Genomic DNA, 27,003 nt, shown 5'->3' with positions numbered 1-27,003 from the left:
ATATTTGTGTCGTTTCCTTCAATTCCAAGCATCAAAGATAGTGTCACGTTACTTTCGTAACATCTCTGGTTGTTCTGCATTTGTATCTTGGAAGCGAGGCATGACTACCGAAGCATCCAATCAAGAAGCGAGCTGATGACGTCATCTCGACCCAGCACCAATCGCTCTCTTGCTCTTGCTGGCAGGCTCGCTAGCTAGACTCGTGAGATGTTCCAAAAGTAATCTAACTATATGTACATGCTCTCCTTTTGAATTTCTTGCAACCAAATTTCAAAATACTAGAAATGAGAAAAGAGCTCAGTTCTGTCTATCTTCCTTAACAAATGCAAATAGATGAAAGTTACTTTCAAACAAATTTGACATTTAATACATCAGATTATATTTTATTTAAATACTCTTTAGAAAGTCACCAAAATTCTCTGAACAAATCAATTTTATGTTTCGAATTCTATCCCTGAAATTTATAAATCCAAGAATCTACATTATATATCATTGCGTTTTAATTAAATATAACATAATTTATAGAAATATTAGCTGTTGTATAGCATGATAAAAATACAAGATGAGATAAAAGTAGCTTTTCCGAAAATTCCGTTTTGGTTTTAATACTTGTTCGCGCTTAAACACATATACAACTGTCATAAAGTGAACAAACAAACAAATTCCCATGAGGTTGGCAACAATGGTAACTTCCACCGTATAAGAAAAGATAAGGAAACTGTAGTTCTTCGGCAACTTTACTTTTTTCTTTTTCTTTTTTTTTGGGGGGAGAGCGACTTTTATCTCACCCTGTATACATAAGAACTGTTAATCCAAATGTATGGTAAATTAGTGCCCAGGGAACGGAAGAGATGGGGTGGGGATCTCTGGTGAACTTTATTTTGTTATTTATAATACATAGTACTCGAATAAATCACAGATTTTAGCAAAATTTCTAATAACTAATATGATCGACGAGAGCTATGAAACTTTCCTATTGGTGAAAATGTGGTCTTACAAAATCGACCAATAGTTTGTGCGCATGTTGCATTATGAACCATACAGCGGCCATTAAAACTCATTGATCAGTTCTTGCCAGCCCTTTTTCGTAAACACTTGCATCCTGCAAAAAAATTAATATTTTTAATTCATGGTATCAATATATAAATCAATTAATACTGCAAATGCACTATATATTTTCTAATTAATATTGAAGTACTATTTAGAATAAGTTCTCTAGCATATTCTGTACCTAGAGTGTTATTTTGAATAATCCACAGGTTTTTTTTGTTTTGTTTATTTGTAAGAGAGTTTGATTTTTCGAGTTTCATATCTAACCTACGAAACCGAATGGTTTAATATTGCAGTATAATTATTTTCCTTACTTTTTCATATCTGGGATGAATTCCTATCCTCCCTGAAGGGACGGCTTAAGGGATGTGTGACCGCCCGGGTCACGGTTTGATTACAGCCAAAACCATATTTCTGATTGCATAAGCGTGGCTATCTGTTTATTTGTTTCAGTTTATTTTTAAGTCCACTGATGTACAGAAAGACTAATCGGGACTGGACCTACAGTTTAAACTGGGATCCGAACCACTATGTGCCTCAACCGGTTGAGTTGTACTTGTTTAAAAGAAGAGTTAGATTTATTGCTGACAAGAATTAATTGATTGATTTAGTTTATTTTACTTCGCGTTTTGTGCCTCTTCGCTAATTTGCGAAGATGGGAATGAGGGATGAAATGATGAAATTGATGAATGGACATTCACAAACAACCAAGCCCTAGTGGGATTCGAACCCGGGACCCTTGGCGTCACATCAGCTTCCCTCATCACACTTCATTCACTCATATCATTTCATTCATATTTCAATTTCAGGACTTTTCAGGACAGACAATCACAAACATCCATGTTCGAGCCAGGATTCGAACCCGGGACCCCCGGCGTCGTAGCGCGATGTGCTAACCACTCCGCCACGGGGGCCGACACCACTCGGCCACAGGGTCCGGCAAGAATTAATTGAAGTTTGCAGAATGTAATAAGTATTCCAAAATCATGTAACAGCCTAAATGCTATTTTGATGTCATTAGGTAGGTGTTAAATAAGGTAGTGTCTGCTGCCACGTTCTTTTTCTGCTGGAACCTCAAAAAAGATGCGCGTGGCAGCAGACTCGGTCTTTGTCTTATCGTGATTTCATTATGCTATGCATGCAATTACGTCTGTAACACATACTGTGAAGTTGTAGCGATTACTTTCACAAAAATGTTTTAAGATTATGTTATTCTTCTAATAATAAACCTAAATGCTCTCATATTTAGGTTAGGTTCTGTTAGCATTAAAATAATATCGCTAAATGCTTTCTAAAGAAAATGGTTCTAAATTACCTGTACATTCATTCCCACTAATCATAAACTTGCATTTCTCTCGTCTCAATCTGTTCTTAAGATTAGTAACATGCTCTTAGCAGACGAATTACGTGGCAGGAGCAAATTTCAAGCTCATTCTTACTGCTGACACGTGCGTGGCAGCAGACTCGGCCAATTAAATAAACACATAACTACAATAAACGTGTTCATGGACGTCCGGAAGGGGAGCAAGGGGGGCCACGGCCTCTCTGGAAAATGATTGTCCACCAAAAAATTATATGTTTCACGCAAAATTTCATTTCAGTCACAGTAATGTATGTTAATTATTATAATTTCGTTGAAGAAATATGATAATTGTAGACTGAAATAGTGTTTTTTGAGTGGGCATCACTATGCCTCCTTTATCCCCCCTGGAAAAAATACCTTACTTACCCCTCCCTGGAAAAAAATCCTGCGGACGTCCATGCACGTGTTCTGATTCTGAAGTATTTTAAAAATAAGGCTATTCTTTTTCGTCATTGAAACCGTAAATATACAACATGGTCATGTTTTATATTGCAGGAAGGTGCAAAATAGGAGGAACAGGAAAGAATGATTGATGGGGCGCCAAAGATCCACCTCCCCGGTGGGAAAAAGGACATTTTATCATAGATAGATAGATAGATAGATTTATTTCCTGTAAGAACCATACATGTAACACTAATTACAGATTGGTATAGGAAACGTCATATAACATTACAATGTATTATATACGTATTATACATTACTAATACAAAATGTAGATAACAATTGATAATTAATCAAATTTGATTTGAAAAAATTCCACAACCGAATAAAAACAATGATATATAAGCATACTTTTAAGTTGATTTTTAAATATGTTGAGTGGACAGTCTTTTAATTTCTTAGCCAAATGGTTGTACAATTTATATCCATTAAAGTAAACACTGTTATTAAAATTAGATGACCTGTGGCTTTCATAATGAATGTCATCTTTCTTCCTCGTTCCATACGAATGTACGCTGCTATTTGTTTTAAGATTGAAAATATTTTTCTTCATAAATATTAATGCTTCATATATTATGATAGATCTTGCCTTCTGCTTCTCTGAGAGGTGATGGAAATTCATTTCAATTCTAGACATGAAAATGACTTTACAATAACCCTATTTAACGTTTCCAGTCTAACTAGAATTAATAAAGTTTGTACGAATTCGTTTTTAAAATCTTCTAACTCCAAATTTGTCATTGTGGATTTGTCTTCGCTTTCGGGAAACATTGCGCCCACGTGCTTCACTTGTTTCGAAGTCAGCGCGAGCGCAAACACGCTTGCATTTGTTTTGTGTGTTGAGTGTTGACATCTGAGATTTCGTGATTCAAACTTGGCTTATGAAGTTTTTCGTATGTAGGTATGTTTTGTATGCTATTCTCTGTCAGCGTGTGAAGAAAGAATAGACGCAAACTTGTTAATATTTTGGCAGAATTGTTGTTCATTCCAAGGAAATTATGTTTCTGTAAAGGTGAGTAAGCTCTTGTTTGCCGGCTATTTCTAATGATAATATCTTACAACCCCATAACGAAGATTGGTACTACTTTACTATACCGGAGACACCTATCAATGATTTATTTCGCAATTTTTTACATTGCTAACGTACTATTCTGCATTGCGGAACATTTCTTTAGGTGAAATAATGAATTTCTGACGAAAATAATGTCTATTTCTTACATTAACGAGTACTTACTGTTGTTCCTTGTTTCCCTCGAACCATCCACGGGTAGCCCCAAAAACCATTGACGTTAGCCCAAAAATTCACGATAGCCCCACGAACCATCAAGGGGACGAGGTATGCCTACTAGGTTAGGTTAGGCCTGTTAGGTTAGGTTCCATTAGCACTCCTTTCGTTCGATTTAGCATATACGGACATCGGCTTGTAGCAGCAGCAATAGCGCGTCGGAAATAAATTTTCGTAGAAAACCACATGTATTCGCATTAAAATGGATCAAAACTACATTCCCGAACATCAACAATGCTACAGAAAATGATTTGCGTAAGTACTTTGTCCTGTAAATTTGAAGAAATCCGTCTCCGGTATAGTAAAGTGTTACCATTGTATGCAAGTTTGGCAAACATACTTCAAAATACCTTCAAAGTCTGTAGTGTTTACAATCCAACGGTGGATACAGTGTTGCCACACTTAAAATCCACACTTAATGCATGAACTGTCTTTGCACAAACTAAGAACATGTCCTCGGGGACACATGTAATCACCTTCTTTCGGTAGAACACCATACTCCATTAGTTTCTTTATCAGCTGAAGTCCATTTTCCTCCACACTCCAGCAATGCAGTTGCACAACATTTACAATCTTCACACTGCTGTCCCGCCATTCTCAACCAGTCCTTCCTCTTCAAGTGACAAACACACTGTGTGGCAACACTGTAGACAGCGCAACTCAGTGGCTACATTCCACAAAACAAGGCTTCCACAATTCTTTCCAGATAAATATCGCCATTATGAAAAGCAATATATTACACCTTACACACGTAATATCCAAATTTCAAACAGTGACCGGGTCATCAGAACCTCTGATACTTCATCTGGAAAACTTATTTGGTTAGTACATTTTCTAGTAAATAAATCGGAGAACACTCCCGTAACCTTCAATTGCTCCTAATGTTTTTACAGAGAACACTTAATATGTTTACAGTATTTATTTCACCATATTTCGGCTTGAGAATATTACTCTTATGCAAAATTGAAAAATGAATTATTCTGTAGCAAGTTTATTTGAGTATACCACATTTCATTTCCTAGTTCGATGCAAATGCAGTAAAAACTGTCAATTGTTTGCCTAAATGGAGCTTGTCGAAATAATATATTGTAACATCACATTATTTTTAGAACATGATTTTCAGTGCAAATCGCACATGACAACTTTTACTTGGTGGTGTAAAATTGTTTGGGGTTTTTGATTGTCGGTACACACCTAAGAAAATAATATTTAAAAATATTACATTAGATTTGAGGGTGCCCATGGTTGCTTGCAGTGTTGCACAGTAATTAACAATTTTGATTTCCAGTGTGACATGGAAATTAGTAAATACCATTTGTGTAGAAATTTACATGCTGTTTCTCGAGGCACTGTACAACAGCTGCTTTATTTAAGACTAAGATACAATTCTGTTTTGAAGTGTATCTTAATATTTCACATTTCAAAAACCTTGTACCTTTTATGTACTTTTGTAACACATTTATTCCCTCCTCTTCATTACAGTGCACAATTAATGATAAGTGCAACCATGTTTTACGTGTTTATCAGGTTTGCAAATGCAATAACATGTTAAGCTAGTTTCAAAATATTCTACCCCCTTCAGTGCTTATAATATGTATTTCTGCACAGCTGGCCAATGTGACTCGGTTTCTCTCTTAATTTTTTAGTCATTCCAGGTAAATGCTCTTATTGTAAATTCAGTGGAGGCCATGGTCACATTCTTCCAGTTCTGTATCACTTTCATCTTCCTTTCACACTCTTTTGTAATTGACCTAACAGCAGAAATAAACTCCATTATATATTGTAATTAGTTTATTATTTTTATTGAAGTTATAGTTTGTAACTACAGTACTTATGTATTGAAGATATTATTAGACTTTTTTTTCTTTCTACTCAGTGGGAACTTCATGACATGTCTAAAGGCCATAAAGTACATCTCTCAAAAATTGAGAAAGGAAACGAAGATATTGAAGTGATCCAAAGTCCTACAAGCAAGCAGTCAGCATGGGTAAGTTTTTCAAATGTAAATTTTTATCCTGAAAGATCTGTGTAATATATTGAAATGAACTTCTGCTGTTAATATGTACAATGATACCCCTCAGGTAGCAAAATTTTCGCAAAGCATTCCCGGTAACGGTTCCGATTGGTTTATGATTTCTCCTAGCACAAAGACTAATTATCGTAGAATTTTGGAAATCGTTGTCACACAAAATTTAAACCTTCCTTAAAGTAATGAGCACTGTTTGGACTCGAAAAAAGTAATTAATGTTGAAAAAAAATATCTTGAAAATTACCTTACGTGCTTCTCATTGACAAGATATTCTCTGTCGTGGGAATGAATGTAGAAGTAAATCGGAACCTTAGTAGAATGCATTTAGGGACTTTATTTTAATGCTAAGGGAACCAAACCTGCCTAACCTAATCACAAAAGCATATATTGAACAAAATCTTAAGTAATCGCAAAAACTCCGCAGTATGTGTTAACAGACGTACATCGAAATCGAACCATGTAAAAATTGTATTCGTAGCATGATGAAATCGCAATAAAACAAAAGGAACTTTTGCCCATCCCCTAAGCTATTTCATTGCCAGCACTTTAAAACCATAGGATCATCCCCCCCAGTTAACTCCAAGGCTCATCCAAACAAGCTGAAGTCCACTTTATTCTCAGATAGGCTGATTGGGACTGGACCCACAGTTTAAAGTGGGATCTAAGATACATGCATTGTGCCTCCAGCTAAGCATCAAACCTGGGATCACCTGATAACAAGACACTGTGGCAGCTTTCGACTGAAGAAGCAAGTGAAAGCAGCCAACCTCCTTGGCAGAGTGGTTATTACAGCACTAGGAGTCCCAAGTTTGAATCCTGGCCTGGTTATTGATGTTCTTTGGGAGTGTCCCTTCATAATATCATCCTCATTGTCACAATTAGCCAAAGGTGGCAGAAAAATGTGTAACGTAAAGAAAAAAGTGACATGCAATTCCAACTTTATTCCCAAATTCATACGGTTTGTGCCATTTCCCTTTATAGCAAGCACTCCTAAAATTTTTAATAAGCTGTGTGTGTCACTTGGAAATGAACCCACAAAAATAAACGCAAACTTTTGAACTGAAGCCACATGACAAGCTGCACATACCATTTGTGTGCTGCATGGTTTCTCAATACTATGTATCGTGCCAATGCAGTGTGATAAGCCAGTGTAGCTTTCTAAGTCACCGGGAAGGCCTCTCAACCTGCTTGGCCACTTACTGTGGGATACTCAAGTTTGGACTTCAGTTAAAAATAGCCAGTAGACCTACATAAAAACGAGTTACATCAAAATTTAGTTTATTCAATTTCGCATTAATCTATGCTACACAATTTTTTTTCAAGTATGCCTTCTATTTTTATCATCTTGAGTTTTGCAAACTATCACTCTCTGTGAAATTCTATAAATAAAGAACAGGTTGTCTGATTGCATAGGCGGAGTTCTGGCCCCAACTTAAAAGACTAAAGATATAACACATGATTAAGTTCAGTTACTACATTTTTGTTATGAAGCCATACTGCAAATCTTGACGTTTGGCAAGTCGACGTGTGCGGTAATTGCACCGCAATAGCGGGTCTTAGACGATTTGATTGATGTGTACAGTTTGAAGAAAGAAAAACGTAAAATGACTTTGTGTTGAGTCAACAGTTACTGCTGGGGCAGCAAGATAACTTTTAAATTTAATTTTTCTAAAATTTCTGAAGCTTACTATTGTACCGTAACTTTTTTAAAGTAATACGAGTGTTGTATCAATAAAAAAATAATGAAATGCAAAATGCAATAATCGTACTGTTTTGCTTCTTTTTTATACTGACATCCAATATACTAATTAATATTTGTTTACTTAAGCGAGGAAATTTAACATTTGCAAATCTAAAAGGCCTAAAACTCAATGTTTTTTTTGTTTTTTTTTAATTTCTGGGGGAAAGCCTCCGGACCCCTTATAAACTAGGGGATATTCAATGACCCTCAGGTACATGATATGCTTCTCCCAGAGTCTGGCACCCTTAAAGCAAAAGCTCAAACTCCACCCATGTCTGATCATGATGAAATTTTAGTATGGTGCAGGCAGGGAGATCATTGTCATTTCACATTACAAAACAGATTTTATACAAATTTTATTCAACGGAGTAAGAAGTACGTGGAACATGGCAATGCCGCATGCACTGACTCTCAGTGACAGCTGCAGTTTTCATGGTTCATTGCTGTGTGCGGTTTTGCCATGTTCCACATTCATCTTTAGCAGCGAATTTACAATACCGGACCCCTCCCCGATTTTTGTAATATTTCGCATACTCACTAATTGAAGCCTCCTAATCACGAATTTGAAGTTAAAATTTGGGGGTCACGTGTAGAAATCGCAAAAGAAGCGAAATTGAGTGGTCCGTGATCGGAACAGAAACCCTGGATTTCTCCACAAAAACAATGGTTATTTCAATATTTTACGTTTTAAAACAAAATCTAACTATGTTTGCCTAACCTAACCTAATCTTATCGTGAATGGTTTTTGGGGCTATGCGTGAATGGTTTGTGGGCCATCGTAAAAAAATGTCAGTTTCGTAGCACTTGAGCGACAAATTTTAACTACACAATCGTAATCAAGTGTCCTAATTTATTGACTATGTGAAATATGAACGAATGCCCTGTATTATTAATATGTACCCAACTAAAAGTTAATAAAAAAACTTACAAAAAGAAAGAACTTTATTTGCTACCTTCAAAATCGCCATCTTCCTCACACATGCAGATTACTGATCAATTGAATGCTTCATTGAACAACATGGTTTCCATGGAGAACGATTGCGGTAATTGAAAATCTTATTTTACAACTTCTACACGTAACCCCCACATGTTAACCTCAGATACTTCATCGGGACTATGTATTTCGTGAGTATAAGAACTAGGATAGAAATTACGGAAGGGTTCCGGTATTGTAAATTCTTGCCCATCTTTACTCCGTTAAATAAACATTTGTACAAAGAATCGAAGGCATACCCCCCCTCCCCCCCAAAAAAAAATTGTTAGCATAGATTTATGCAGAATTGAATACAATAATTTTGATGTAATTCGTTTTTATGTAGGTCTACTGCTTAATTTTTAATTGCAGTCTAAACTCGAGAATCTATAATTTTTAATCTGACAGTAGACATCTATATGATGGCTAATTCCAAAGTATACACAAAGGCTATCCCATATGCATTGCATGTATCACTAAGACACACAGGGGGTATGGAAGCAGGGTCCTGCGCATTTTGATATTGGTCATAATGTAATCAGCACCATGGTCTTGCCACCTTTACCTCCCAGGTTCTATGCAGGAACTTTTGTGACAAGATTCCTACTTGAGATCATGCACCATGAGAGTGGAACTTGGTGCCTCTCATGTGGCAGCACATATCATATCATCTCGACTTCAATGGATGCATCCAAAGTATACATTTAATTACTAATTTTAGTATGTAACTCTTAAATATATAACAAAAATTTTAAAAAATCTCCATTTTTATTTACTCAGGTTGAAGATGAAGTTGAAGTAATGTCCTTGGAAAAGGGGAATGGAGAAAGTGAAGTGGAAACTTCTTTTGTAAGTGCTTCAAGTAGACAAAGGAGACGATTATCATCCACCCAGCAAGATCTCGTAAAATTGCAGGGTGAATCGCATGAACCTACTTCTAGAACAACACCGATAGCTGTTGGTGAAAGGAAACATCAGACTTCAAGTTCGCAGTGGTTGGATGAAAAGGAATCATTCCATCATAGAAGGAAGGATCCTGATGTACCAAAACCACCTCGCAGAACACCTACTAGGACAAGACAGGTAAGAATATATCTTATATTAAATATGTACTGGAATAGCCGTTCATTTAGCAGAGAATTATTGTTCCTATAGGATGAAAGCAAAGGTGTTTTTGTGAATGTTGACAGTGGTTCCCTAAAATCAACATGTGAGTAGAAATATATGTCTTACAAGTAACCCAATTACATTTCTATATGTAAGGCATGTTATGTTAACATGATGTTAAAGCAAGTTCAATTAGTTAATTAGTCAGTTATCCGATCACTTACTTATGTAAATTGGGTAGAAATTCCTCAGAACAACAAATACAGGGTGTTTGAGAAATAACTCCCTAGTTTTAAGTATAAATTTAATAGGGAAAGTAATGAAAACTTACATCAATGAGTACATATCATGAAAGAGGATTCCTTCAAGTTTTGTTCAATGTTAGTACACCTCAACGTGGGATCCATTAGTTGCCCTGCACACGTCGAGACGATATTCCACTTCTCGCCATGTATTCACCAACATTTCAGGTGTAACTGTCCCAACCGCAGCGACGATTCTTTCCCGTAAATGATTGATGTCTCTGATCCTAGCACTGTACACAACATTTTTTATGTGGCCCCAAAAGAAAAAGTCAAGTGGGGTTAAGTCTGGGCTTCGTGGTGGCCAAGGTATTGGGCCAGCCCTGCCTATCCACCTTCCTGGAAAGCGAGTGTTAAGAACCGCACGCACCTGTTTACTGTAATGAGGTGGGGCGCCATCTTGTTGGAAAAACACAAGCCCCTTTTTCGCCTCAATATCGTCCATTTGGGGAAAGACGTACTCTGTCAACATGTCATGGTAAACATCCCCGTTTATTGTTTTTTCTACAAAAATGAAAGGACCAACCACACGATCTTCCATCAAACCGCACCAGACATTAAGTTTGGGAGAGTCACGTTAATGCTGAATAACTTCATGTGGATGCTCTGCCCCTCAAATTCTACAATTATGACGATTCACTGTTCCACTGACATGAAATGTAGCCTCGTCAGAAAAGAGAATGTTTGGTAAAAAATTGTCATCATCAATTCTGTGTAGAAAGTCAACAGCAAACTCATACCTTTGGATTTTATAAGTAGGTTTCACTTCATGTAACAGTTGCAATTTGTAGGCACGCAACTTTAGTCTTTTACGAACAACATCATACACTGTACCTTTAGGCACTCCTAATTGTAAACTACGTCTGGCCAATGACTTCTTCGGTCTCTGAACACACCACCATACTGACGTCTAAAACTATGTTGCACTGTTATAACTGACTCAGTTTTCACAAACCAAATAACACACTGCACTTTCTGTTGCGGAGTACACATTGTTGCTGAGTTGCTCTGCACTACACGAACACCGGAACTGAACTGAGGGAACAAAGGAAAAAACACAGCACTGGTGCCATCTCAAGGTCAAGCAGACCTACCAACTGCAAGGGTGCCAAACTTGGAGAGTTGATGAATCAAACACCACAAACTAGAATACTGTATGTCACTTTGTACAGATTCTAGGACACATTAAAACTAGGGAGTTCTTTTTCAAACATGCTGTATATAAGTACTGTATTTGAAACCATTTACTTAGCATCTTACCATGTTTGCCATTGAGGTGTATTGTTACCAATATCAAGTGCATTGCAAGGGAATTTAGAACACGCTACATTTATTACACACAATGTAAAAAAATGTGCACTTCGTGGTTGCACTTCATATTGTTTGACATTTGTTTATGTTAATGTTTAATGTATGAAATGTATGCTCACATGCGAACAGGAACATACATTGATACAAAAGAAATATTTATGTACCCACTTGGTGTCCTGTTTTTGTGTGATAATGTTTTAGCTCTTCTAACGAGTGCCTTCATCAGGTTCTTCCTTGAGGAATCCATGTTGAAAATGGGGCTCCTCGACGGGGTAGTGGTAACATTGTTGCCTTGTAATCAAGGGATCCTGGGTTCGATACCTGGTGGAGGCTCATCGCACAGTGGTTCAGATCCCACTTTAAACTGTAGGTCCAGTCTCGATTAGCCTTTCTGTGCATAAAGTGAACTTAAAACAACAATTAAAATCATGTTGAAATTAATATAATATAATAATTCAGTTATACACATGTTAAAAACTTGGGTATACTTGCAACATGATGGACATTACGTGACTCTTTCATCCTGCAGTTATACAGAAAATGAGAGATATCTTTAAAAATGTATTGATTTTTTTCTGAATTTTTTAAAAGAGTAATTTATACTTCCTTTCTGAAACTTAAAAAAGAAGAATTTTATTTTCTTCATTGTTCACATTAGAATTGCCTTTGAAATAAAATAAAAAACAGACTTGGCAAAGTAGAAATTGGAAAAAAACAACATAGTTTCAAGTTGTATTTCAAGTGACAAGTTCATTAGATTGTGAGTATAGTGTTACATCGCATAAGAAACACAATCATTCCAGTCCAATGTTCATTATGCAGGATGCTGTTTCCCCGTCTCTAAGATTAATTTTAATACTGTTCCCGAGCCTGGTTCAAAATGGCAAAACATCTTAAAAAATTGCAGGCAATAATAAGAACACAACCAATGTTGGAATTGATAGGAATTTACCAATTTGTAAGTCATAGAAAATACAGTACATACAGTAGAGTTAAAAAAAATATGTGCACTATATCTGCAAGTACAGTCTCTTGATCTTTATTGGCTGCTATGTTCCATATGTTAGATTTTTGACTATGTTTTTTTCTTTCAGTGCATTTTTTGTTCTTTTACATGAATTGTAGGCATTTCACTACTTGTGTATAATGTATAGTACCTCGCACACCTGCTCATGTAAGCTGAGCAGTGTCTGCTGAGGGGTGACAATATTTCTGTTCTCTTCGTAATGCAGGACTGGTTTAGTTTTGTGGGACATTGTGCACATTTGTTATGTGGACATTTGTTGTGCGAGGCACCAATGTATTGTTGAATCGGGGCACTTGACAGATGACTCTTTAGATAGCTATGCTATTTATTGTTGGTGACTTTTTATCTCTCAACAGGAAGTTACTGTGGATATAGAGCCTTACCCAGGACATGACTTGGCTTCTGGAGACTCCATTCAGGTCATACCAAGCACCGAGGTTTCTCGAAGCCGCCATGGTTCGGGTGGGGATTCTTCGCTTGATGGAAGCCGAAGCCAGACTTCGCAAGATAATCGCTCGTACCGAGATAGGATTCGGAACAGATTTCAGGCACGGAAGGTAAGTCTGCTCTTAAAACGATATGATCATTAAAATAAAAATAACAGTGTGGGTATCTCTATTATTATATTTTCTCTGGCTTTGTTTCCATCAAGCTACACTTCTCAAATTCACATTACCCTGTAATCTTTAGGCTCATTTGTTATTAACCTACGCTTGTGTAATTACTTCATGGTAATGTATATTATGGTTATAATCATCTTGAACTGCATACAACAAATATAATGGAAATTCAGTAGCTTGCAAGATGAGTGTGAGCATGAAGATTTTACGTATCATTGTTTGGAGTTTTTTTTACTAAATAAACAGATCACTTCAACTTGATATAATTTTTGCAGACAACAAAGTTAGCACCCCATTTCATTATGTTTCAACCATTGTTGCTTTTTAAAAAAAATATTTTTAATTATTATTTGTACTATATTAGGTTAAGCACGATGGTGAGGATGATTAAGGGAGAAATACAAAAAAAAAAAAAGAAGGAACCATTGTGGGTGTGCTGAGCAATCAATGTGATTAATCAATGATGTTCTGCGTGTTTATGACTTACTCTCAGTATCATAAAATTAATGATTTCAGTATTTGTGTATTATTTTAGCTTCCTGAAGTCTTGATGTACAATGTTCAGGATTACATAAAATCTATATTGTATTAAATTGTTAACAAAGAGAGTTCGATTGTACAGAAGAGGTTTTGACCATTTGGTACTTTAGTATTATACAGACTAGTTCATTTCAGACTGTCTGTTTTAGGTTAGGTTAGGGACGACAACTATAAATGCTGGAGTTTTGAGTGTGGGATATAATTTAACGTACCCAAATGAGGTAATTCGTATAATACTAAAGTACCTACCATTTATATTATCATATACAAATTATTCACTATATGTTATTATTGTGCCTAAATGATCATTAATCGGTTTTCTATATATTTTGCGTTCTTCCACTTTCTTCCATGTTGTAAAGTTACACATTTACATTTCATTTTACATCAATTTTTTTCGCTTATTATTGTGCTCGTCTTAAATATTATATGTAATTTTATTACTATAGTGTATTCTTCCTTTACTTGGATTTCTTTCATGTAGAAATTCTTCAAATCATTACTGTCGCTTTTGTGTATAACTGTATTAATATTTTATTACTGTATTTGGATTTCCTTCATGTAGAAATTCTTCAAATCATTACTGTAATTCTTGTCTAAAATTGTATTAATACCAATTCCCATACCTATGGACATGGGTCAATGGAAATAAAGAATTATTATTATTATTATAATGGTATTTTTACAGTGTCTGCATTACCAGACACTGTGGTGGAGTGGTTACCATTTTTCTATTCCCAGAGGGAGGGTGTAATATTCAATATAGAGCCAAAATGACCATAAAATCTAGGTCTTGTGAAAATTTTTAGGGTATGATGTGAAAATTTTGGTTTGAGTGTTATGTGCGTATGCATATATCACTGGTTAGTGCAATGTTCAACAAGGTCAGAACCCTAGTTTTGAATTCCATTCGAGATGGATGCATCATTTTGTTTGTCATATCATCTATTTCATCACATCATTTATCCTCATTGCTGGAATTTTACCAAGAAGTAGAAAGTTAACATAAAATGACTGAATTAGACGGAGAAAAGTTGCCTTCACCTCAACGTCAATAATGTGTGTGGAGGTACACACTCCTCCTCTCTTTCTATGAAGGTAAACATAAGGTAAATTTCCCCATGCATATTGCACTGTGCCAGGAAGGCACATGCAGGATGATGTGGAGGTAGGGTCCTGCATATTCTCGATCTTGGTGAGATGATGTGATCAGCACTATGCTCTGAGTATCTTTACCCTCAGGGTTGCTCCCACGAATCCATTTTTTTGAGACTGGGTAAACTCCAGAGTTACTTTATGCAAGGACAAGACAGGAAAAGTTCTGACCTTAGATCATTCACCTCGGCTACTGAATCTGGGTCTCTGCATTACAGTCAGATGCCCTATTGACTAGACCACTGCAGCTCCTTCCTTCCATGAAACGATTCATAAATTCATCCTTGTTTCTTTATCAGGTGTTTCACATTGGGTCACAATGGTGATGAATGCTAAATTGATGATGAAATAAACACAACGATTACTCCCTTGCCTTGGCCAGGTTCCGAAACTGAGACCATGGGCTTTGTGTTGCATTATGCTGACCAAGAAATCCGATAAATTATACATGTAAATATTGCAGTTAATTTAAGGGCATGCGGAACAGTTTCCACCAGGCTTATCCCTCCGAGTCAGTGTTGCCAACTTAGCACCATCTTTTGCCATGCATATACATTTTGCACATGATGTGATATTGTTATATTGTCTTACCTTCCAGGCTACTTTTTTATAGCACTGTGGAGATGACATAATATTGTTATCCGGGATTCGTTTATTTTCGATTTCATACGACCATCGGTGGATTATTGAAATGGATGATGCCGCCGGAAAACTTAGAATAAATTGTCATGACTTTAAAGTTAACTGTAATAGCAGCACCTCCACCCCTTTGACACCTAAAATTAAAATTACCCTACGAGGAACTTTATCCAGCCTTTGTAAATCTAGCTCCTTGGAAGTCAGTTTTAATTCAATTTTACGTGAAATTTAGCTCTTTTATGCACATCAGGTTTGGTAACACTGCCAGGATGGCCGTAGGAGGCAACGGCAAATGCATTGCACTTATGGGAGTATTATTTGATTTGTTATCTTAGGAATATCAAACTTCCGATGGCATAGAAAAAGATATCAACGAAAAGAGGGCAGTTTGAAGATGTAATTGACTGGCGGAAATGTCAAAACTTCTATTTGATTAGCTGTAACTTGAAGTTGTTGCAATTTTTTTCTCCACAAGGAATACATGGGATTCTAAAAATTCTTCTCATATTTTTGAAATATCATGTCTAGTTTAATAATCAACATACGAAAACGCTTCCACTTGTAACATGGGGATAAATCAGTGTCTTACATTCGCCAAGATTTTTTTTAGTAGCATAGCCCATTCCTATGAAAATGAAATAAATGCACATTTGGTGTGTAACTGTATCTCCTCACCTTAATGTAACTTTGTTTTACTATTCCAACATAAAAAAAAAGTCTTAAACGTATTATTATTTTCACAGGAGCAGGCAGGAACCACTGTGGCGGAAACGCAAAAGGCATCTCGGTTGAAACTGAAGAGACTGAAACAGCCTGGAGTTTCTCGTTTTGAGGAATTGGTAAGATTTTTTATTAACATGTATTTTTAGAAGATGTAAGTCCAAACTTTTCCCATTGGTATAGTGAACATTTTGCACTAATTATAACCATTGAGAGAGAAAGACTACAGAATCAAATACTCCAAAATTGGAGAAAAGTAACTTTTTTATTCCAGTGGCATGTTGATAACCTTCAGACACATTTTAGCACCTCTGTAGAATTTTGCCCAAATCCTTTTGGAGCTATATGTAAATTTATATATCAAAAGTGTCAATTTGAGATAAAACCTCAATTTGTTCATTTATAGTAATGGTGATTTGTTTCATATCTGAGCATGACTGTAAATGCAACATTATGGTTAAGGATCCAGTTTCTTAATCCATACCCACGCACTACCATATACTAGTCTCATTGTTTAAACTTAGACCTACGTTTACTAATACCTGTTTTGAATTAGAGAGGTTCTTGCATTGCATTAAGCACTAAATATGTATTTGTGTTGTATATTTTTTTTTATGTAATGTCACTTTTCTGTCACTTTCGGTTAATCGTGATAATGAGGATGAAAGCTAAATTGGCGAAGGAACTAATACATTGCCTTTAGTTCTTTGCATTGCATTAAGAACTAAGTATGTAAATTATTATTAGTTGTTGTGGCCTGTCAGTTTGTAAGGTACCGATTTCCTGTGTGACAATTTATTTGTTAGCCCCAAGGTGCAAAATCCTGTGGTGGACAGGGGGGAATTCCCCCTCACCAAGGATCTTGTCCTGAAATTTCTCCCCCACCAAACTTTTCGGGGGGGAGAGTTTTTGTTCTAACAACAAACAAACAATTAGTTTTTGAGTCGAATATTCAACAAGAGCCTCATCTCTAAGAACACTGAACACAGAAATTAGCTTGATTTGTTATTTCTTCTCCATTTCTCATCGCCTTTTGCCAGCTACTGCAAAGTATATAAATATATTAAAAAAAACGTAATAGCATTTAGATGTAAATTTTTTGTAGGAAACTATTACCTTCTTAATGTCTCTTAATTTTTGTCCCTCCCCCCTTAGTCACGCAAATCATTATTCATGTTCATAGCATTAGTAGTATATTAAAATTTTCAATTTGTAAATGAGAGGACGGTTGATATAATATATTGTATATTTTATAATGTAATTTGATTATTTAATAATATTTAATGACATCAGTGGCGTACGCAAGGGGGGGGTTACCGGGTTTAAACCCCCCCCCCCTTGAGCTTTTGAAATACTATGGAAAATGCTGTAGAAAAAAATTAAAAATGGCTAATTTACCACAGTCAAAGATCTGCGACAGTAATAGTAATAATAATAATAATAATTTGAATTATTATTCCCATGCAGCATTAAGAAAAACACAACATTCCAAACACAATCTAAGCAGCCGCTGAGTTCAATTTTGCAATTTTTTTTTGCAAAAAGTCGCGCAGTGACTCTCGCGAGAATTGTGAAAATTCCTTGCTTCGTCGCAGTGTGCCGACCTTATTGGAAAAACGTTCTTCCCGGTACTGATTTCACATCCCCTTGTGAACTCTCAAGTGATGCTGAGTCTACATCCACATCATTAAATAATGTTGAAGAAGTGCTTTGTGAATCACCTAGAAGTGATAAATGTGTTGGAATGTCTATAAACTTACTTTTCAACGAAAACATAGACTCAGTGGAATTTAGCAACATGTATTCTTGCGCTTCATCATCATCCTGGGCGAGTTCCATAGGTAAAGGTAATGTAAATTCCCCCGTGCATATAGCACCGTGCCATGAAGGCACACGTAGTGGTGTGATGGGCCCCAAAGATTCTCGATCTCGAACTATTTTGCAGGTGATGTGATCAGCACCATGCTCCGGCAGCCTCATCCCCCAGGTTTGCTCTCAGGTACCCATTGCTATGAGGCTGGGTGCGTAGACAAGGCTGGATAAATTCCAACCAATTCCGGGAATCTAAACCGGATATCCCACAAAGTTGTCACACTAGACCAGCGCGGCTCCTTGAATGAGTTTCATATTTCGATAAATTTAATATATTTGCTTGTTTTTATGGATTTTCTTCACACTTAAAATGTATCACTTATCATATACAAATAACAGTTGACTAGACAATTATTTTGTAACAAAGAAACAAAAGAAATGTAATTTTGTTCTATTTCTTTCATAAATAGCAGCTGCATTAGTAGTAATTATTAGTAGTAATTAAATTAATTAATTAATTAATTATAAGAATTATTAATTAATTTATTATTATTATTAATAATAATTAATTAAAGTATAATAAAACAATGGTAATGTGAATTTGTAGAAAGCTTTCGAAATAACACCCCCCTTCATGAAATCCTGCGTACGCTACTGAATGACATTATTTATATATAGATAGATAGATAGAGTGGTGTGTGTGTGTTTCTGATCCTTCCCCCTACCAATCTGCAGTGATTTCGCACCCTGGTTAGCCCTAAAAAACAAGTTCACTGATTGACTTTTATCTTTGGAGTAGTTTTATAGCAGTTCATTTTTTTGCATACTAGATGTAACATGTTCTGTCACAAAGAGACATGGCGATAGACACAGGGCCGGCTTAAGGTCCAGGTGACCCAACGACTGCTAAGGGCACTGCTTTCCAGAGGGAGCCATACTTTGAGTAGGATCAAAACCTTATTTCTGATTACATAAGCGTGGCTATTTGTTGTAGAAGAGTTGGATTGGTGTAGACAAAAATCAAATGAAGTTACTGCTGCATAACGTATTAATTATATTGCAAAATTATGTAACAACTTAAGCTAGGAGATTACTGTTATTTTGATATCATTATTTAGGTATTAAATACTGTACATACATACATACATACTATAAATGTGTTTTTTTAACAGTAATACTTATGGTAAAAAAAATAAGTGTATTATTTTCTCCCGTTAAAACCATAAATACATGATATAGTAATGTTTCTTATTGAAGATTGGTGGAAACTAGGGTGACCACAGTTCAAAATTAGTTGGGGGAAGGTTAGAAATTTGCTATGGTACCAAGAAACAATGTTGAGCTGCTCCTGGCAATGTCTAAAGTGAAACTTCCTAGCTGGAGGATGCTTGTATGAATTAAATAAGGAGGGGGATCCTTATACAAATTATCCTAAGTGGGAGATGCTTTATAAAAATTATCTTAATTGGGGATGGAATCCCCTCGTCACCTGCCCCACTTAAACCACAGGCTATAGATTAAGTGCAGTGAGACATAGGTATGTAATTTACTTCTTAGCATAGTTGCCATAAGGTGGGGTTGTAATCAAGGGATCCCGGGTTCGATACCAGGTGGAGGCACAAGTGGTTCGGATCCCACTTTAAACTGTAGGTCCAGTCCCGATTAGCCTTACTGTGCATAAAGTGGACTTAAAACAGCAAATCAAACCAAACCATAAGGTGGGGATGTGGGGAATCGAATGGGTCGGTACGCAGACCAAAGATAGGTGCACCAACTTTGACAACCAATTTTAAAGAAAATTACAAACTAACAGCAAAAGAGCCAATGCTACATCTTTAACCTGGCCTATGATGAAGAGTGACCCCTATGGGCAAAATTGGCCACATATGTTCTTATTACACTTAATGTATTATAGAATAGATTGTCAATTGTTTTGTGTAAAATGGTGGCAGGCAGTGGCGTACGCAAGGGGGTGTTACGGGGTTTAAACCCCCCCCCTTGAGCTTGTGAAATATGAAAAATGCTGTGGAAAAAAATGAAATGGCCAATTTTTCACAGTCAAGGATCTGGGACAATAATATTACTATTACTACTTCTACTGCTACTACTACTACTACTACTAATAATAATAATAATAATTTGAATTATTATTTCCATGCAGTATGGAGAAAAGCACAGCATTCCAAACACACGCGTCTTTCAAAGTGATGCCTTGAAAATAAACACGAGTTTATGAGGTTAGGTTAGGGTAACTATGATTTAAAAGAGAAAAAAAAGTTGTTTTCTATCTCAGTTGCAACAATGTTCAATAGACGGTGTTAAAGGCGGAGCTACTGCGGAGCATGCGCACTCGCCTGGTCCCCCTCCAACATCCGGTTACGCTTACGGTGCTATGGACGTTAATATGAAAGGGCAAAGTGGAGATTCTTTTACAAGGAAATAGGGTGTCAGCTGTGTAGCATACGGTTGCACAGTTCGATCGGGAACAAATTTATTGAGTCAAGTATCACTTTGTAGGTTTCAGAAGGACGTAGAGAGACGAAACCTGTTGATACAAGCATAACGAGAAAGGATTGGTACCCGGAAAGGATTTTTACGACTTGCATTTTGTTACAAGCATATGGATCGTTTATCTGCATATTGTTTTGTGGTGAAAAGCACGCCTCTTAGTGAGGTTTCAAACCGAAGCGACACGCGATCGCAGTGGTTTGTACCGAAGTGACAAGCGACACAGGCCCATTTAGTCTATAAATACGCATTTCCCGCTCATGGGAAAAGAAGTCTCGGGCGGCACAATACACGCCATTGGGAATCTGAGCGACACGTGCAGCTTGTCGTGTCGCTTCGGTTCGAAAAATTTTATTGATCACTGAGGGTTCACTTTATTTTAAGTGACACGGAGATTACACACCGAAGCGACAAGCAACAACCCCTTTACTCTAAAGGAAACAATTCACCTGGCATACGAGTACAACAGACCAAGGTGACACGATGTATGATACTGAGAAAACAACAGTCCAGTCCAAGCGACACGTGCATTTTCTCGTGGTGAATTGGTTCGAAAGGAAGCTTTCAGACTGCAGCGATACGTGTCTCTTGGAAACCAGCATTACAAAAAAAAAAAAAAAACACCTTCCAAACGACAAATTGCAAGTGTCGCTTGTCGCTCGGAGTGGGCCGTTTTATCAATACAGTGCATTGTGTTGCCCCGGCGGCCTGTTATTTGCGCAAGCATGACTGATGAATGGTTTGCTTTAGATCGAATGCTTCTGTGCGAAATCACGATATCGCTTGTCGTTTCAGTCTGAAAACTCCGTTGTTGCTTGAAGTAAATTCGTGCAAGTGAAAGTGGCATGCTATATCATAGGTTTTCCCTAAATCCCTCAGGCGGAAGGCGACGTTGAAAGCACATATATTTACTAGCATTTGTTATGTGTCATTACTTCTGCAGATTTGTTGGAAAATATTAACTTAAGCATACTTTATAATATAATAATATCACTAGTTTTATAGAATTATCTTTCCCTCACTTTTCCATCTACAAAGTAATTGAATATATATCTCAACGTTCGTCGTGCGTGTACATGAGATACTTGTATAGTATGCTATACAACTGGCGGCCACAAAGACAAGTCATATTTTAATAATCTGCTCTTCAGTTCATCATCAGACGGATTCTAGACGTCCACTCTTTCATAGTAGAACTTTAACAAATACCTTTCTTGACTATCGTCGCACAACTAATGAAAATAAGCGCCCATTTCTTACTTCGTATGCGAGTGAATCTGCACTGGCAACAACGGGGACTGGCCTAAACCGGAAGTTCCCGGGGGACCGGGCAAGACCTCACCAATGTTTATGTTTACATTTTTAACACGGTCTATACACTGCGGTACGGAGGATTTTTTTTTCCGGAAGGGGCTGGAATAGTAAATGTGGATAGCACATGGCTTCGTTTTGGAGGGCAGGATGCAGAATAAAATATTTCGTATTTTTGGAGCTTTTCAGTCTATTAAAATTGTATTCAAAGACAAAAATGGTAATCGGGATTCACTTTAAAAGCGGTTTCGCATTTACACATTTTGATTTTTTAAAGTTCTTAACGGATTTTTATTTGAAAATTCTGATTTTCTCAAAATTTTGGTAGGAGCTGGAACACCATCGGCCACCCCTCTACGTACGCTAGTGTTCAACGAACATGTATTTATTTTTGTGTGTGAACAATGAGAATTAACTAAATAAAGTTGTTGGTACGTTGAAAGAGGCTAATGTATAGACAAAGGCTAGGCGGACAAGAATGCAGTCACCAATTTGCCTTCCCATTGTATTGTTTACCGCAGCACATTTGAATGTCTCTCTTTAAAATGTGTCACCTTGTTGACTAGACAATCATTCAAACGACAATAAGCTTAACTATTGTAAAATGTTTTATTGGTAAGGACAGGGAGACAATCCAGATGTGAATTATTGGGGACATTTATGTGGGGAAGAAGCCGGAAAAATTCCAACCAATTTCGGGAATCGAATCCGGATCTCCCACGTGATTGTCACTTGTCAGACGCTCTACCGACCAGATCACCGCCACTCCTTGGATAAGTTCCATACTTTGATTATTTAAATTTATTTTAATATATTTTCTTGTATTTATGGATCTTCACCCTTGAAATGTCTCACCTCGTTGACCAGACAATTATTTCGTAACAAAGAAACAAAAAAATGCTCCCAGGATTTGATAAAAATCGAATGACTAGAAAGTAATTTCGTTTTAATGTTTTCATAAATACTATATTTATGTAGATCTCTACTACTTAAAAGTAGTAGTAGTGGTATTAGTAGTATTATTAGTACTAATTTAGCTAATTAATTAATTATAAGTATTATTAACTAATTGTGATTATTATTATTTAATTAAAGTATAATAAAACAATGGTAATGTGAATTTGGAAAAAAGTTTTAGAAATAACACCCCCCTTGATGAAATCCTGCGTACGCTACTGGTGGCAGGTGCCTAAATCAATAGGCAAATACATTAAGTTATTTCGCAAAAGTTATACAGAATTGTTATGTAGGGACTAGCATTATATATCTACCATTTTAATATATTTCCTATAGGGCCTCTCCCATGGCGCAGTGGTAGCGTCATTGCCTTGCAATCAAGGGGTCCCGGGTTCGATACCCGGTGGAGGCACAAGTGGTTCGGATCCCACTTTAAACTGTAGGTCCAGTCCCGATTAGCCTTACTGTGCATAAAGTGGACTTAAAACACCAACTCAAACCAAAACCAAACCAATATATTTCCTATAGTAACACAAAACAGCTAATGTAAAGCAAGATAGTGGTAATTGATAGATAACAAAATGCCATATGTAAAGCAATAACATAACACTGTTCACTTCGTCTTATTTTTCGAAAATCATCACAGGTAGATAGCCACCATTCCACTCCGTGTTCTCAGAGTCAACGAACAAAATTATCCATTGCTGGTGGAATTGCCTGAACTGTTTCCCTAATTCTTATCTTCAGGGTCTCTAAGTTAGGGATACGTGTTCAAAATCTTTGGTCTTTATGTACCCCCAGAGAAATAAATCGCAGGCAGTCTGATCGGGTGCCCTTAAACGTGAGATGATTCTGCATGCGAACACATTACATAGTGTTGCCATCGTTTCTCGAGCAGTATGTGCAGTTGCTCCACCTTGTTGGACATAAACTACAGACCTCCTTATTGTGCGTTGTTCTGGTCCTTTTTCATGTCTCCCAGTGTTAAACTCAAATCTGCTGTTACAATTTATGCTGCGGAGTTACCATTCAATGATTACACCTCTACCACCAAAGCACGGTGCTTAGGGATCCATTGCTACAGAAATGGCATTCCTCATGCTTTTACCTATCATGTTTGTTTACGTCCGATTGTGAATACCAGCCTTTAAAAGTGGTAGATTTACATGGTGTCCCAAAATGATTACCCTGATTTCATAATGTTCTTACTCTTTAAGTGATTGCACTGATTTTGATTTTTTAGAAACAGATACAGTCGAAAAGGGTAGAAGTGCTGGGCGACCATCGACATCAGCGGAGACTGTTGAAAACATTCGTGCAGCCTTCGATGCATCACCAACAAAATCACTACGACTAGCTCACGTTCAGCTTTTGAAACTTGCGTTGCACCATTTTTGGTGATTTCGTCTCGGCCAGCAACATGAAACACATCAGCCCTCTCTTGTGTAGAAGCCATGTTTTCAGATTAAACAGCAGCAGCACACCTGGTGAAGAACGTGCATATTAATTTCACACAGCCAGAAAAACTCTGACAATTGGTCCAACGCATCAGCAAGAGAAAAATCGAAATCGGTGCAATCACTAAAGAGTAATAACATTATGAAATCAGTGTAATCATTTTGGGACACCCTGTTTGTTGCCTGACCCTATATATTTGTTAAGAAGTGAAATTATATTTAGAAATTAAAATACACCCTGAACATGAACTGACTATGTAATTCTTGGTCTGTGACATATTTATATGTTGGTTACTTTTGCAGATTCGCAAAGAAGAGGCCCAGGTTGAGGCTGCACTAAAGAAGCATGAGCAAACTAAAGTGAGGTGGAAAAAGGCTATAACGGGTGCAATAGAGGTAAGTGCATGCATTTTTTTATGTATTGTGGACATATACCATGCTTGTACTTTTTCTCTTCTACAGTGATCTTGGAAGGCCAGACTAGCTCAAGAGGACAAATGTGCACACAGTAGTTGAAACGGGTAGAAACAACGCTGAAGGTTTCAGATCAAATTTAGTTTGTGTGCATTCAGTTGCTTATTATTTGTTGCTTTGTTCTGTTTGTAATGGCTTTTACAACTCTTAAGGGCATGAGGGACGGTTTCCACAATGCTCTCTCTTCTGCGGCAGCTGCGAGCACGGTTGCCAACTTAGCTATTTTGGAGCCAGGTCTGGCTCTTTCCTTCACTCGTTTGATTGTGAACTGGGGTGCTCCCTGCCCCACTATGGTGCCATCACTGGCTCCAGCCCACATAGACCAACTTTTGTCATAAATATACATTTTGCACGTGATATTGTAGTACCGTGGCTGACTTCAAGATGACATAATATTGTTATCCAGGAATACTTTATTTCCGATTTCATACGACCATCAATGGATTTTTAAGATGGGTCATGCCGCCAGATATAGATGGTGAAAATTAAGAACAAGTTTTGATCACTTCAAAATTAACGGTAATAGTAGCAGCACACCCCCCCCCCCTCCCCACTTTCCCCCTTTGACATCTAACATTACCATAGGAGGCACATTATCGAGCCTTCGAAAATCTAGTTCCTTGAAAGTCATTTTTAACTCCATTTAAGGTGAAATTTAGCTCTTTTATGTGCATCAAGTTTGGCCACACTGCCAGGATGACCATAAAATGCAAGGAGAAGTGCATTACGCTTATGAGAGTATTGATTTATTTCTTCTTGTGGGAATATGAAACTTCAGATGGCATAGAAGAAGATATCAATGGAAAGAGGACAGATTGAAGATGTAATTGGCAGGCGGAAAAGTCAAAACTTCTATTTGATTAGCTGTAACTTGAAGTTGTTGCATTTTTTTCTCCACAAGGAATACATAAAAAAAAAGGTAAAGTGTTCCCCTGTGCTTAGTACCACGCCATGAAGGCGTATAGGGGGTGTGGGGGTAATGACCCACACTTTCTTGATCCGGTCGTGAGTGGGGCTTATGTGATCAACACCATGCCCCTGACTGCCTTTACCCCCTGGGGTTTCCCCCAGGTACCCATGTTTTTCGATGCTGGGTGGGCGCCGGGTCCGCTTCCAATGTTAGAAAAGTTCCCGGATTTGAACCTGCCGGGAATCGAACCCGGGACCTTTAGCATGGTAGACAGACACGTTACCGACTGAGCCACCGTGAATTTTCAGAATTTTCAGAATTTAACTATTCAGGGAAAATAATCATTATAACCAATAGTGTAACAGTGCGTGAGGGCCAATGTTACTGACTGCTTGCCTCACTCCCACCAGAGATGGAAGATCATCCAACCAGTTACGGGGTGACGTGTGGTCAGCACGTCGAACCCTCAATCGCCGTCGTACGTTTCCATGACCAGGTTACGCTACTCATTCGTAGCTTTCCAAGTTTCTGACAATATTGGGTGGCCACTGGTCCTGCACACAGGCTGAAATCTCAGGAGAAAAGTTGTTACGCTTCCCTCGGAAGACTCGAACCTTAGCGCATCTCGTAGCTGGAGCCCAAAGCTTGCACCTTAGACCACACAGCTTTGGCACTGGACATCGTAATCATTATGTTTTTGTTATTTCTGTTATTTTGCATTTCTACACTGAAATAAGTAAGTGAATAGGTTAGCGGACCGATAGAATGCAAGCAGCATGTTACTGACGACCTCCATGATGAAGTGATAAGCACAGCATACTACGATGCCAGAGGCCCCCTGGTTCGAATCCCGGCCTGGGCATGAGTGTTCTTTGTGTGCCCTTCATCAATTTCATTGTATCATCAGTGATACTCATTGTCGTGATTAGTCAAAAGTGGTAGACAGTCGACTTTGAATAACAAAAATCACAATCACATGTTACTTTCCTGGTACTTGCATTAGTTACTTTTTCGGCATTTGTGTTAGTAATGCAGCTATTTATTTGAGTTACCTTTATAAATTCGTAACTGGAGGATTTATTTACTAGGATAAAATTTTGTTTTAAATTCTTACAAGTTAAATTACACTGTAAAACCATGGCAAATGTGATACCTGTGTAAACAGTTAAATGTTCTTCTTGTTTGACAAGTTAATAGTAACACATTACTTTTGGAAGTAATGTGGTGGTTACTATAAGAAGTTACTTTCAGAAGTAAAGTAATGGTAACTG

The 27,003-nt window shown here is 37.2% G+C and overlaps 1 protein-coding gene and 1 non-coding gene across 2 annotated transcripts in view; both read left to right on the top strand.

The window, feature by feature from the left end:
* Positions 1-27,003, top strand: part of Cc2d2a (Coiled-coil and C2 domain containing 2A) — a 257,618-nt gene that overhangs the window by 50,453 nt on the left and 180,162 nt on the right. The window contains exons 2-6 of the mRNA XM_083129417.1: positions 6,016-6,126; positions 9,663-9,965; positions 12,986-13,186; positions 16,327-16,422; positions 24,652-24,744. Coding sequence (XP_082985543.1) covers positions 6,031-6,126; positions 9,663-9,965; positions 12,986-13,186; positions 16,327-16,422; positions 24,652-24,744 — 789 coding nt within the window. The 5' untranslated portion in view covers positions 6,016-6,030. The remainder of the gene's footprint in view (positions 1-6,015; positions 6,127-9,662; positions 9,966-12,985; positions 13,187-16,326; positions 16,423-24,651; positions 24,745-27,003) is intronic.
* TRNAA-UGC (transfer RNA alanine (anticodon UGC)) lies at positions 23,229-23,303 on the top strand. Its single transcript has one exon. It is a non-coding gene; the product is annotated as a tRNA-Ala (tRNA).

This window comes from Lepisma saccharinum, chromosome 1 (genome assembly GCF_977018435.1).
Source record: "Lepisma saccharinum chromosome 1, izLepSacc3.1, whole genome shotgun sequence".
Classification (NCBI taxonomy): domain Eukaryota; kingdom Metazoa; phylum Arthropoda; class Insecta; order Zygentoma; family Lepismatidae; genus Lepisma; species Lepisma saccharinum.
Note: the sequence above shows the minus strand (reverse complement) of the source record. Positions and strands in the feature narration are given on the sequence as shown.